Below are 14,036 nucleotides of genomic sequence, written 5' to 3'. Positions count from 1 at the left end.
GAAAAGGAAAGTAATTGAGCCATTTTGACAAACAGTTGGAGCTTATTTTGCTGCTCTTTTAAACATCAGGAGAAGGAGAAATACTGCGTCCACTAAAACGAAGTCTTATCAGATGCAAAAAATAACCCTAACCCTAGGGCTATTGTTTTGATAATAGATTGTAAAGCTAAAACACTGGTAACTCTTACCAGGCAGGTGTAATAAATGAACATTGTCTTAACAATTGACACCATCTTCCATCCATCATGATACTAGATGACAACAATGAACTCACACAATCCCTTAGAAAGATTGCATTTGTAGACAGCAAACACAAAATAGTGAAAGTGTCCCAAAAGCTTTACTTAAAAGAATGTTTTTTATAAGGAGACCTTTTAAAGCACTATAAATAGCATAGAGAGAATACGGACAGAGAGAGGGGGGGGAAGAAAAGATTGTTTGTTAGCAGTGGCAGGGTGAAGGTTCACTGCACAGCTTCCACCACATTTAGACTTTCAAAATAGAGTTTATTCACTTTTTCAATTTTCAAGCCAAAGATGTACAGTCATGTGAAAAAATTAGGACACCCATGCTAAAGTTGACTAAAAAGAGGAATAAAAAAAATCATCTTTTGGAAATTGATCTTAATGCCTTAATTAGAAAAAATGAGGAAAAATCCAATCTTTAAGGACACCAATTTTCTTTGTGAATGAATAATGTATCGTAAATAAATAAATGTTCTTCCTTAATATACAGGCGGCATAAGTCAGTACACCCCTATGTTAAATTCCCATCGAGGCAGGCAGATTTTTATTTTTAAAGGCCAGTTATTTCATGGATCCAGGATACTATGCATCCTGATAAAGTTCCCTTGGCCTTTGGAATTAAAATAGCCCCACATCATCACATACCCTTCACCATACCTAGAGATTGGTTTTATTTCAGTTAGCCTAATAGCTGGTTTGGTTTGCAGAGAGATTGAGAGATGATTTTATGGAAAGTACCCCATGCCAGAGGCTGAGGGGCCGAGACATGCAGCCCTTCTTTTTCTGCATCCACAGAATGCACATCTTCCACTCATTTGTGCATCACAGACACTACTGATATTTATTTATGTTTTAAATAACATTTTGTGTTCAAGTTTGTATGTTTTTCACCTGGCTGAATGAAAAAATTTCCTTTGTGGACAATAATTTAAAGTTGAACATTGATGTTATACAGCCATTAAAACATTTGTGTCTCCATTGTTAGATTAAAAAAAGTTGTTGGAACTCGTCGTTGCTTCAGCTACGTTGTATCAATGTTCATTATAATTTGTTTGATATCTTGTGTTAGCTAGGTGGGTGTGTGTGTGTGTGTGTGTGTGTGTGTGTGTGTGTGTGTGTGTGTGTGTGTGTGTGTGTGTGTGTGTGTGTGTGTGTTCTACCTGTGTTGTAGAAGAGGGTGGCGATAAAGGTGCAGTTCTTGAAGAAGGTGTTGCTGGAGGTGATGTCCTCAAAGTAACACTCCTCAAACAGCGAGTCCTCAAACACCATAGATCTCATTTTCAGGTTCATAAACCTGAAATAACACACAGGGATTACGGAATTAAGAAATGGAAGCAAAGAGACATCGAAGAGAAGGAACATGGAAGTGGAGGGAGACAAAAGGAGGATAAGATGCAAAGAGATCAAAGCCTTATTCATATTTTTATCTGGTTTGTTGGCATCCACCACAAAGTATTAACACTTTGTGAGTAATTGTATCCACCAATTACTGGAGATAAAATATTTAAAAAAAATACCCTTGGAATAAAAGGCACCTGACCTTAATGTAACCTAATTCAAAATGAGTTTGCCCTCATTCAACAGGCCACCACTAAGGAGGAGATGCAGCTCACTCACTTGTCATTGAAGTACTCTCCCTGGCGATGGACCTGGTTTTCCAGGGTGAAGTTAAAGGTGACATGTTCTACTTTCTCCTTGGCAAAAAACTTGGTGCGCGAGTGGTAATCCTGCTTCTGCAGGTACTTGATCATGTCGGGGAACCACACTGTTAGACCATAGTAGCTGGACGAGGAAAAGGAAGAGAGAGAGAAAGTGAGAGTGCTGCTGTCACAAAAAAAGACAAACCTACAGTAACAGGCTAACAGGGAAAAGATTATGCCTTTATTGTTGCAAGAATATTCCAGGGACACAAATATAATGTATTTGTAACATATTTTGCCTGTTGGCACCCTTGGACTTTTCAGTGGTGGAAAGTAACTACGTACATTTACATATGTACTTGAAGTAATAGTATGACATTTTGGGAAATAAGTTTATTCGCTCTCTGGCTGAGAGCTAGATGAGCAGATTGATACCACTCTCACACCTGTCCTTTACGTATGGAATTCATGTATATCCAGCAGAGGTTTAGCTTAGCATAGCACAAAGACTGGAAACAGGGGGAAACAGTTAGCCTGGCTCTGTCAAAAGTCAACATAAATCTGCTCTAAAGCTTACTAATTTACCTGTTACTGTATATCTTGTTTGTTTAACCTGTACAAAAACTGAAGTGTAAAAACAACACACTATTTCTCAGCTCTGAGTGGTTGTCACATAACCTCTGAAAAATGAGAAATTATCACCTCTGCACTTTGGTTTTTTAACTGATACTTTTGAGATTTTACTTGTAATGGTATTTTTACAATGCTCTATTCCTTACTTTTACTCAAGTAGAGGATTTCCCCCACTGTAAGTGTCTAAAGCTTCTATTCTGCTGCTTCTCTGTTGTTTTCCTATTTTCTTCTGACCTACAAAGAGAGATACTCTTGTGTAACAGCCGTATTGATACAAAATGCAGTATTCTCTCACTGCCATCATTGTTTCTTTGTTCTTCTTTGTATTGCTATTTCATGTTTTATAAACAAAATATGATAAAAGCTGTCCAGACTAATTATTACACATCTGGAAATATGAACCTGACATGAGCAGCCTGGACTTGTAATTTGGGCAGGAGATAATGTTGGACAAATGAGCACTTCCTCTGCATTCAGATCGCCCACAGCTACCTGACAGCAAGCTGTTAAGCCAACAAACAACAACACAATGCTGCTGTGAACAACACTAGCCATCAGCAAATAAATGGACTCAATAAAAAAAGTCTTAATAAGACCCAGTGCACAGTTCTATAACCTCATTTTACCTGAAGGACATAGAGAACCACACAGCCATCATCATGTAGGTGGTGCGGCGGTACTCGGGGGAGAAAATGGTCAGGAAATTACTCCACACCTGAAGGAAAACACACATTGATACGGACATGGAGACGCAGTGGATACACAGATGGAAAATAATAAATATATACAGTAGTTGAGTCAGATTCAAAGTAAACGTACACTAGACATCTCTAAAAAACAAGTTTCTTTCCATCAGCTACAAGAAATAAACACCATGTCCCAGAATCCCTTTCCAGACATAAAGCAAACACACAGATACAGCCTCAGCAGGACCTGCTGAGAGACACATCCTGACACTAAAAACACTGTCCACAAAGACAAAAGGAATTAACATGTAAATAAAGCCTTGCAAAACTTCATCTGAGTTCTGACAGTTGAGTTGCATGTAAGTGCTTTGGGGGCCTTCTGTATTGTAAGTTATTTTGGGGTGCAATGAGTAAGCATAGTAAAATAATACAATATTTTTCATATCTAAACACCATAATAAATCTATTGCTGTTTGGGACAATTTTACTTGGGGGGTCTCAGGCAGTTGCCTACCTTGACTAATAGTTTAGTCTCACCCTGGTGTTTTTTCCGGGTTAACCTCCGTGTTTCTGACTGTGAGGAACCGCAATCTGGGTGTGTGATGCAACTATGTCATGGCAGGTGTATTGCTCTGGACCCAAGTAAGCACACTGTCGAGTGTGAAGTTTTGTAAAATAAAAAACAAACTGTCACCTGATGGAAAAGTGTTGAGAGCTTTATCTTCCATTTCTGATGCCAGGCGGCACCGTCGCCCAAGTTCACCAGGTCATCCATCTGCTTGACTGTTTTGATGGTGGTCACCTGGAAACAACAGCACATGTCTGTGTTTAATGATTGTTAAATGTGTTCCTCTCCAAAGTACTTTGCAAATGCATTCATCGGAAAGGTTTTATAATATTTATTCATGTCCAAATTATGCACACAAGTCATTGAAAAAAAAGATGTGGCAGGTGTGAGAAAACAACACATGCTTGTATATACACTCTGAATGTGATTTCAGACGCACAAACTAAATTAACTGATTGCTCCGTCTTTCAGCACTGTTAAATTTGTAAACCTTTGCTTTGAAATATCACAGACGCTCAGTTTGCAAATGAGCTCTCCTATATAGGCACACAACCCTGAGACAATAAAACGTTGATTCTTCCTTAATTATCATATAATGAGTGGCACCTGATATGTCTCACCATTAACACTATGATATTTAAACATGGCCAGTTATGATAATTAATTTTACTCGTTAATGTAGTAAGAAGAGGTTATAAAGTATTTTTGTCCCCATATTCCATTTAAGTCTCAATATGAACTGTTTGGCTTAAACCATTAATAGATTACAGTAGTTTAAAGAAAATCTGTCTCAACTTAATTAATATGTAAAGTTATGCAGCATAGAGCTCAAAACCTGCAGCAGTGCATTAGCCTGCAGACAGACACACATATGCATTGTGTGATAACAATACCCCTGCATACAGACATAAGTGTAAAGCATAAGATTCTTGAGTGTGACTTACAGAGAAGACCCTCTCTGGGTAACCCTTGGCCCTCATGTTGGTGTCATGGACCTGCTTCAGAATCATCCACGCCTCGTCATGTTTCCCATTCTGGAGGAGAGAAACAAAAAGCAGATTTGCATGTTAGTCAGCACTCGTGTTTTACTGTAGTACCTCCTGGAAATTAAAACCGCAGCAAGAGGAGGTGTAAACCTTAAGTCATGCTCAATATTTTAATATCTTTTTACAGTTTGCTATAATTTGTAAAGACAGATTTTTTTCCTGGTAAGGGATTTGGTGATGTTTCGATTTAATCATTACTCAATTGTAAGACGCTGTGATGTGAGTGACAAACGGATGTGAGACCACAAAACCTTGATTCCTCAAATGTTACATTTGTTGAAAAATCAACATTCAAATAGCCAATTAGGGAAAATGTTACCATACATCGCCATTTTTCAGGAGGTCAACATGAAGATGTGAAATTGTTGGCACAGCTTTGCCCTATTTTGATAAACACATTGATTTAATTGAGCAAATTCTGCTGTACATGCACAAGCTATAGTTTCACTGGTACATATGGTTAAAAAAAATAGTTTGAAAAATGAAAATGTGCTTATTCTCTTTCTTATGGAGAGTTAGATGAGATGATTGATACTGAACTACTCTCATGACTATATGCAGTAAAGTCCAGAAGCCAGTTAGCTTAGTGGTTGAAGGAAAGGTAACTGTTACTCATTCAGTTCTTATGCACAGATTTGCCAAATTATGCTCTGATACTTGAGCAAAAGCTAGACCAAATCAAGACTAAATTAAACATAGACTGTAGTATTTTATGTCCTTTCATATATCATTTTTTTCAGTATTTTCTCTCTGCAACCGGCTGCAACTTCATTTACTAAAACGATTCACTGATGCCTTCTGATGTATCAAAGGACGTGTGGGTGGGTGTGTGACAACAGGGTTCTTGAAACATCAAAGTTAAACCAAATGAAAAATCATGAGGGAACAAGTGTGTAAATTACTACTGAAGTAAGAGTGTCTGTATAAACCAGCAATATAACAATATATCATTTGCTGTGGTTACAATAGTTAAAAGCGTCCGAGTAGCACATAAACAGAGCTACTGTAATATGTAGATAATGGACCACAAAAATCACCAGGACACTAGACATCCACATACTGTAGACATTCCTTAATGTAAGCCTATCGAACATTTTTAAAACATCTGAAACATGAATCATCTTAAAACTCTTGGGCTTTATCACCAACTTTCCTGTTTATCTTTTAGTGTCAATATTCAAAATATACTGAATATGAATATAAACCTTCAGCAGTATTTTATGTATCTGACAGTACCTTGCAGTTGAGCCTGCTCCAGGATGTAAAAACATATTTATTTATTTATTCAAAATGTTCTGGAAAAGTGTGCAAGCAGCACTTTGTCTGCAGAACAGCATCTTCCACTTTGCAAGAGCACTTCTGCTTTTATAGGCTGTTTATGCATTCAAGGAGTCAAAATGTATTCAAATGATATTTCAACAAGGTCTGAGTGTAGCGAGAGCTGACAGGCTGACCTCCAGGTAGAAGCGGGGGCTCTCGGGCATGGTGGTGAGGGCAGAGATGGCCGCCACAGAGGGTAAGGCACACACCAACACAAAGACACGCCAGCTGTGGAATTGGTAGGCCGAGCCCATTTGGAAACTCCATCCTAAATGAGGAGAGAGGGGGGGGGGTTCAGCTGCAAGACAACAAGACTAGAATTGTGTGCACAAGAAGCTTCCTCTCTATCCCTGGATACTGTAATGTCTGGTTTGTATGCATTTCTTTAAATTGCAGTGATTAAAAACTGCTTTTTGTCTTGTGTGCTCCATTTTTGTAAGATAAGACGCTCTCGATTTTAGACCCTTTTTAGGGGAGCTCAAGCCAAAAAAGTTAGTTTGCGAACTTGTCGGTTAGTGACAGAGGACAAACAATTAAAGGTTCAAAGGGCTTGAAACTGGTTTAATATCCTGTGTTGCTGTGGCCAATGCAATGCAGCTGTAACCCAGTCAAGGAAAGGGTTAACAGAAACGTAGTGTTGGCCAATCGGATGTGGTTGTGCCAGACTCCCGCCTTTGGCTGAGTCTCTATCTAATCTGTCAGAGGGAGAGCAGGAGTGTGGTTGTGAAGTTTAATGTTGGTAGTCCCCAGAGAAGTAGTAGTTGGTAATTTCATGGCGTAGATTAGAACCCAAATTGAAACGTAAGCAACTAAAATTGCTGAATGTTAGAACATTGTCTGAAATTGGTTGTTATTACTGTGACTGGTTTAGTTCCATCGTAGTGTTAATAGTGTCGTTAAAAACGTTAACTGACGTTGTTGTTCAGTAGCTAGCTCAGAGATTATCAGATAATGAAATTACCATTAGCCATGGGGGTGTTTTGCATGCACTATATCCGTGTCAAATTCGCATTGGGGGCTGAGCCCCCATAAAGGTCTGATCCTAGAATTGTCCCTGTGACTGAGTGATCTGTTTGTTTTTCTCACCGTAGTGTGGGATGATGGCCCAGGCCATGGCAGAGGCGTAGATACCACCGATCATCCAGAACATGCAGAGCCAGCTCAGATGCTCTCCTCGCTTCTCCCGAGCCAGGAACTCAGAGTAATAGGAAAACACGATGGGGATGGAGCCACCAATACTGGGGAGTAAATTGCGAGGCAGGAATTAAAAGGGAAAGACGATTAAAAGAAGAGCAAAAAAAGGGATCCACATGGAGGAGAATCAAATGGTAGGTGAGAAACACCAGAGGGGAGACAAAAGCAAAAGAATGATAAATGGTAAAAAGACAATGGTAAAATTAAAAAGGTGGCAAATAGGAAAAGAAAATAATTTATAAAGTTGTAAAGAAAGAAAAGAGTTGGAAAAAAAACAAATAAGCAGAGAAAAGAAAGCAGAAAGAAAGACAATACATTTAAAAGAAAGGGTTTTAAGAAAAAGCAGCAGGAGATGTGTGAGACAACTGAGCAGCCTTGTTGATTAAGAATGAAGATTAAAGTCTTGAAGACAACCAATAATGGCCCGGCTGACTGCATTCAATAGCACCATCTTTATAGCCTCTGTACATGTTCCATCACAAAAAATGTACAATCCGATGGCAACTCATGCCACATTCAGAGTCAGAGCTCTGCAGTCAAACAGGGGCAGAGGTTGTTAATACAATGAGTCGATTTGGAAAAAGCTGAAAGTTCTCCACACTGCAAATGGCACCAATATCCATAATGAATAGGTCACTATGCACATTTCACCAGAATAACAGAGAGTTACAGTTTCAGAGTCTACAGATTCTTTTTAATTGTGGAAGGCAGGGTTTGGAAGAGCAGTTAACATTTGCTGAGCTACACTATTTTTATTAAATGTTACTAAAGAAGAAGCCGGTAGAGTTTTTTTTTTACTGACAGATATTACTGATTACTGCAAATTGAAGCCATTCGCTGAAGAATTTGAAAATATTTGACTTTGATGCCCCCGTAGTGGTGCTATCAACAAGATTTTACAGCAATGGGAGCGGCTCTGCAGAGTAGTACTTAAAGCTATATTGCGTAGTTTGTCGCCCCCGTGAGGAATTTTAAGTAATGACAACAACACAGTAATGTCGGCACATCCACATGATACAAGCCTTCCGTGATCGCGCACAGCCCCCATCCCTCCTCCACGCAGTTGCTAGTAGCCAAGGAGGACAGGGAAAATTCAAAAAACATGATGAGAAGAGGTAATTAGCTTTAATCGAGTTTCTGCGCGCGATAGTCGCCGGGCGACACCAGTTTCTTAACATAGCCATACTGAGAAATACAGAGAGAGTTGTGAGGAGCTGATAGTCTTAATTAGCTTTGTAGCAACTAATTTGGCAATGGCTTGAATGTAACGGACATTCAATAATATCAAAAAGTTATGCACTAAAGCTTTAAACACAGCAGCGCTTTGGGCTAAATACTTACTTCAGCCTGATAAAATGCTGATATCAAACATACGATGTTTACGAAGTGTACCTTGTATCATAATTTAGTGCTAATGCTAACATTTGCTTATAATCCACAACACATTACAGCTGAGGTGGTAAAACACATCAAGGTAATTACAGTTCATCCTGTGGGGAACATGAATGTGTATACCAAATTTCAAATTGTCAAGACATTCCACCCTAAAAAACTAGATGAAAATTCAGGGGATCATTAAATTAAGTCATTAAAAACATTGTCTAGGAACTGTGAATGTTTATATCACACATTGTGTCAGTGCATGTGGTAGATAAGAAATTCCAGTGGACATTTGAAAAATTTGACCTGCTGGTGTCGCTAAATGAAAACTATACAAAACCAAACTACAAATCACATGGTGCTGAGGAGAAGTCAGGGGATCACCAAAGTCAGTAGGATTCATCCTCACATACAGTGACTTGAGACTAAAATTAGAGTTAAATAGTGTTCTGTATAGACAAATAAGAACTGAATTCTGGGCTTTCTTTGTTTGCATAACTGACAAAAGCTGGACAAAATGATGCCATATAGCAATATTTCTTGTGTAGCTAAAACTAAATATGTGAATATTTAGCCACTGTTCTGTATCCAAAACATCTAAAACCTGGTGAAGATCATGCTTTAAAGTCAGACCCTGACAATCAAAACAAGGGCCGCCATTTCAATGATATTTTGCTAAACCCACCATCATTCAACAACGCAGGCAGGAATAGCCTTAAGAGACCAGAAGGCAATGACCAGAAGGCAATGAAGCCACAAATTATTAATTTTAAATAAGGAGTGGGACAGTAGCTACATTTATATGCCTTTACACCCAACTTCAATCAAAAACACTTAGTTCAGGCTCATCGTTTGGAGGTTGTTGACTTTAGTGAATGAAATTACTTTCCTACTTAAAACAGTTTGAAGTTAATAGGAACATTGAAAAGCACTACATTGCAAAATAGCTCCTGAAAGGCAGTTAACCTCATACACATTCAAGTTTTCCTTTAACAGCAATATGAGCTCTATACTTCTATCTGTCCTCTGACATGTGGCATTGCTCTGCTTGTCAAGTAAACCGATGTGCCACAGTGGTCGTGACTATCTCATTTCCAGCTCTGGCTGCTGTGCCTGTGTGACTCATCTGTCTTCTTACCCCACACCAGAGGCCAGGCGGCAGAAGAGGAAGGAGACGTAGCCCTGGACGAAGGATGAGAAAAAGGCAAACACGCTGTTGATGGAGAGGGAGATGAGGAGGGTCTGCCGTCGGCCGATCCGATCAGCCAGGCCGCCCCACACAAAGGCCCCGACCATCATCCCCAGGTACACGATCAGACCTGAAGGGAGGAAGAGGGAAACAAAGCCATGGAAGAAAGAGGGAAGAGTTGGTGGATAAGACAGAGGAGACAGTAATGGCAGGGGCATGCAATGGGACAAGATAATAAGGAATTTAAGAGACAAAGGGCATGATAATGAGTTATTATTCATCAGTAAACTCATTGATATTACTTCCAGCCCTCACGTCAACTCTCATTAGATATCCATTGTCCAGTAAATTAGCACATTTGGCAGCCTTAATTGACTACCTAAGTATTCTGCTAGAGCATGCAACAGAGGGAGAGAAGTGCACCATAATCATCTGAACCATATACTACCACAGCAGAGGTGCAGGGGCTTAAGATCACATGCTCGCCAACCAGATACTGTGTGTGGAGCGGACCAACCCGGACTCCCTAGTTATTGTCCTTGGAGACTTTAATAAAGGGAACCTCACTCATGAACTCCCTAAATATAGACAGCATATTAAATGCCCGACCAGAGAGGAGAACATTCTGGATCACTGTTACACCACAGTCAGGGATGCTTATCACGCCGTCCCCCGTGCTGCACTGGGTTTCTCTGACCACGTCATGGTTCACCTGATCCCCGCATACAGGCAGAAACTAAAGCTCTGCAAACCTGTAGTGAGGACATCAAGGAAGTGGACCAGTGAGGCTGTGGAGGATCTCCAGTCGTGTTTGGATTCTACCAACTGGGAAGTGTTCAGGACTGCTACCAACAGTCTGGATGAGTACACAGAGGCTGTGACGTCATACATCAGCTTCTGTGAGGACGGCTGTGTTCCATCAAGCACCAGGGTGAGTTACAACAATGACAAACCCTGGTTCACAGCCAAACTCAGAAGGCTAAGGCTGACTAAGAAAGAGGCGTTCAGGAGTGGGGACAAAGACAGATTTAAAGAGTCGAAGTACAAGTTTAGCAAGGCAGTGAAGGAGGCTAAACGACGGTACTCTGAGAAGTTCCAACGCCAGTTTTCAGCTAACGACTCTGCGACTGTCTGGAAAGGACTTACGCAGATCACCACCTATAAGCCTAAAAACCCCCACTCCTTCAATGACCGACACCTAGCCAACGACCTAAATGAGTTCTACTGTCGATTTGAAAGACAGAAGGACAGTCCTGACACCATCCCCCACAACACCTCCCTACAGCTACAGCCACTGTGCTTCACCTCCACCTCCCCCACCTCAGCAGGGTCCTGGGCCTCCCCACCAATGCCCTCCTTAAAAGGTCCCCCCCCCTGCACCCCCCCACCCACCTCAGTGACGACTCTCTCCATCCATGAGAGGGACGTCAACAGACTCTTTAGGAGACAGAACCCCAGGAAAGCTGCTGGACCGGATGCTGTCTCCCCATCAAGCTTGAAGCACTGCGCTGATCAACTGTCTCCAGTGTTCACAGACATTTTTAACACCTCACTGGAGACATGCCACGTGCCAGCCTGCTTCAAGACCTCAACCATAATCCCTGTCCCCAAGAAGCCAAGGCCCCAGGACTTAATGACTTCAGACCCGTCGCCCTGACCTCTGTGGTTATGAAGTCCTTTGAGCGCCTTGTGCTTTCACACCTCAAAGACATCACCGACCCCCTCCTGGACCCCCTGCAGTTTGCCTACAGAGCCAATAGGTCTGTAGACGATGCAGTCAACCTGGCCCTCCACTACATCCTTCGGCACCTGGACTCCGCAGGAACCTACGCCAGGATCCTGTTTGTGGACTTCAGCTCTGCCTTTAACACCATCATCCCGGCTCTGCTCCAGGAGAAACTCTACCAGCTTGGTGTGCCTGACTCCACCTGCAGGTGGATCACTGCATGTGAAGCTGGGGAAACACGTCTCCGACTCACAGACCATCAGCACTGGATCGCCCCAGGGCTGTGTTCTTTCCCCCCTGCTCTTCTCCCTGTACACCAACAGCTGCACCTCCAGTCACCAGTCCGTCAAGCTTCTGAAGTTTGCGGAAGACACCTCCCTCATCGGACTCATCTCTGATGGTGACGAGTCCGCCTACAGGTGGGAGGCTGACCACCTGGTGACTTGGTGCAAGCTAAACAATCTAGAGCTCAACGCTCTAAAAGACAGTGGAGATGGTTGTGGACTTCAGGAAGAACACAGCCCCACCTGCCCCCATCACCCTCTGTGGCTCCACAATTGACACTGTAGAGTCATTCCGCTTCCTGGAACTACCATCTCCCAAGATCTCAAGCACTTCTACACAGCCATCATTGAGTCCATCCTCACATCCTCCATCACCATCTGGTACGCTGCTAGCAGAGCCAAGGACAAGGGCAGACTGCAGCGTGTCATTCGGTCTGCAGAGAAGGTGATTGGCTGCAATCTGCCGTCGTTCCAGGACCTATACGCCACCAGGACTTCCCTCCGCCACTAGCCTTATTAACAAGGCCCAGAAACCATCCTGACTCTCCACCTTCATGCCACTGTTCTCTCTCTGCTGTAATGCTCTTTGCTCTTTATTTTTTATTTATATCTTTATTTATTCTTTATTTTTAATTTAATACATACTGTGTACATATACTTATATTGTTTATACCTATACTTATATTGTTTAATATTCCATCTAGAGAATGTGTGACGTGTACCAACAACACCAAAACAAATTCCTTTTATGTGTTAAAAAACGTACTTATATACGTACAATAAAACCCTTTCTGATTCTGATCATAATAATACAAATACCAACTTTTTTTGTACACCACTTTTTAAAACAAAGTTACACAAGAAAAATCACATGGCAGAACATAAACATCATAAGAGGTTAGGATAAAGATAAGAAACAGTTCACCCTGCGCTCACTAGCACATAGCTCCAACAATGACTATTTTTAACTTTTCTGTTTGTGTACAGATTAAACAAGTACAACATGTAATACATGTTAAGGTCGAGACACACCGACCAGACGGCCGACCCTCGGCAGAAAAGGCAGTTGGACTGATCAGTCTCCCTGAGTTGGTCAAAAAAGTGCCTCGGAACACACCCAAAGTGACGAGATGTAATACGTCTCCATAACAGCAGGCGGTGCTAATCTGTATTGTCGCCCAAAAATGAAAACCGGCAGCTGATTGGACGAACGCGTCACGTGGGTCTGGTTTCTCCGGAAATTCAAAGACAGTCATGGCGGCTTGTTCAGAATACGATCTCATATTTTACTAAAATAGTTCACCGAAACGCGTTTCTGAAAACATTTTAAGCGAGAAATAGGCAATGCAGTTGCTGAATCTGTCTTCATGTCAGATCAACAAAGGTCAGTTTAAAAGATTTTGGTCAGAGTTTGAGAGACTCATTCCGCTCCCCGTTTCCGGGTTAGCACTAGGGATGCACCGATCCGACTTTTTCAGTCCCGATACCGATGCCAGGGCTTTGTGTATCTGTCGATACCCGATACCGATCCGATACTGTTGTTGAATTAATAATAAACTGTATACCTTTTGCACCTTATACCTTCCTTCCACCATGTGGAAGAGACTAAAGGCACCAGACTTTCCTAACTAAGACAAAATAGCATAGATGTAATGTATTGAATTCTTATTTGTTATTTAAAAAACAATTGTGCATTCAAATCGAAAATATAATGTAATCAAACTTCTTAAAATGAATTTAAATAAATAAATAAATGGGCCTTTATATAGGTTTATAATGGCTTATTCTACTGTCAGGAGTACATAGAATATCACAAACACATTTTAATGTCATCATGTTTACTAAAAGCTTTGATTACTAAAGGGTTTGCTTGGCTCATCAACATTATACAATAACGTTATATGAAGGAGAATCCATGAAACAGTTGAATCTAAACTATTTTTTTTTCTGCAAACTGCAAAGTAGTAAAATAAACTCAAATCGAATGAATACACATACAAACAACTGTAACATTGTTTCCCTTTCAAAACAAAATAGTTGTAAGCTAGTTGTATAAACACTGCCTTGGCCACAGGTAAGTTAGGTTGTAGTGTGGTTGTAGTGGTAGCTCCGCTGTCAGCCTCCT

At 41.0% G+C, this 14,036-nt stretch overlaps 1 protein-coding gene across 1 annotated transcript in view; it reads right to left on the bottom strand.

Moving 5' to 3' along the window:
- The window catches only part of sv2a (synaptic vesicle glycoprotein 2A), a 51,491-nt gene that overhangs the window by 7,982 nt on the left and 29,473 nt on the right, over window positions 1–14,036 (bottom strand). Inside the window, exons 3-10 of the mRNA XM_078252251.1 lie at window positions 9,851–10,031; window positions 7,225–7,376; window positions 6,273–6,406; window positions 4,717–4,806; window positions 3,899–4,006; window positions 3,145–3,233; window positions 1,863–2,027; window positions 1,406–1,539 (exon numbers count right to left, since the gene is read on the bottom strand). Coding sequence (XP_078108377.1) covers window positions 1,406–1,539; window positions 1,863–2,027; window positions 3,145–3,233; window positions 3,899–4,006; window positions 4,717–4,806; window positions 6,273–6,406; window positions 7,225–7,376; window positions 9,851–10,031 — 1,053 coding nt within the window. The remainder of the gene's footprint in view (window positions 1–1,405; window positions 1,540–1,862; window positions 2,028–3,144; window positions 3,234–3,898; window positions 4,007–4,716; window positions 4,807–6,272; window positions 6,407–7,224; window positions 7,377–9,850; window positions 10,032–14,036) is intronic.

This window comes from Sander vitreus, chromosome 6 (assembly GCF_031162955.1).
Source record: "Sander vitreus isolate 19-12246 chromosome 6, sanVit1, whole genome shotgun sequence".
Lineage (NCBI taxonomy): Eukaryota > Metazoa > Chordata > Actinopteri > Perciformes > Percidae > Sander > Sander vitreus.
The sequence above is the reverse complement of the archived record's forward strand: the minus strand, read 5'-3'. Positions and strand labels throughout refer to the sequence as shown.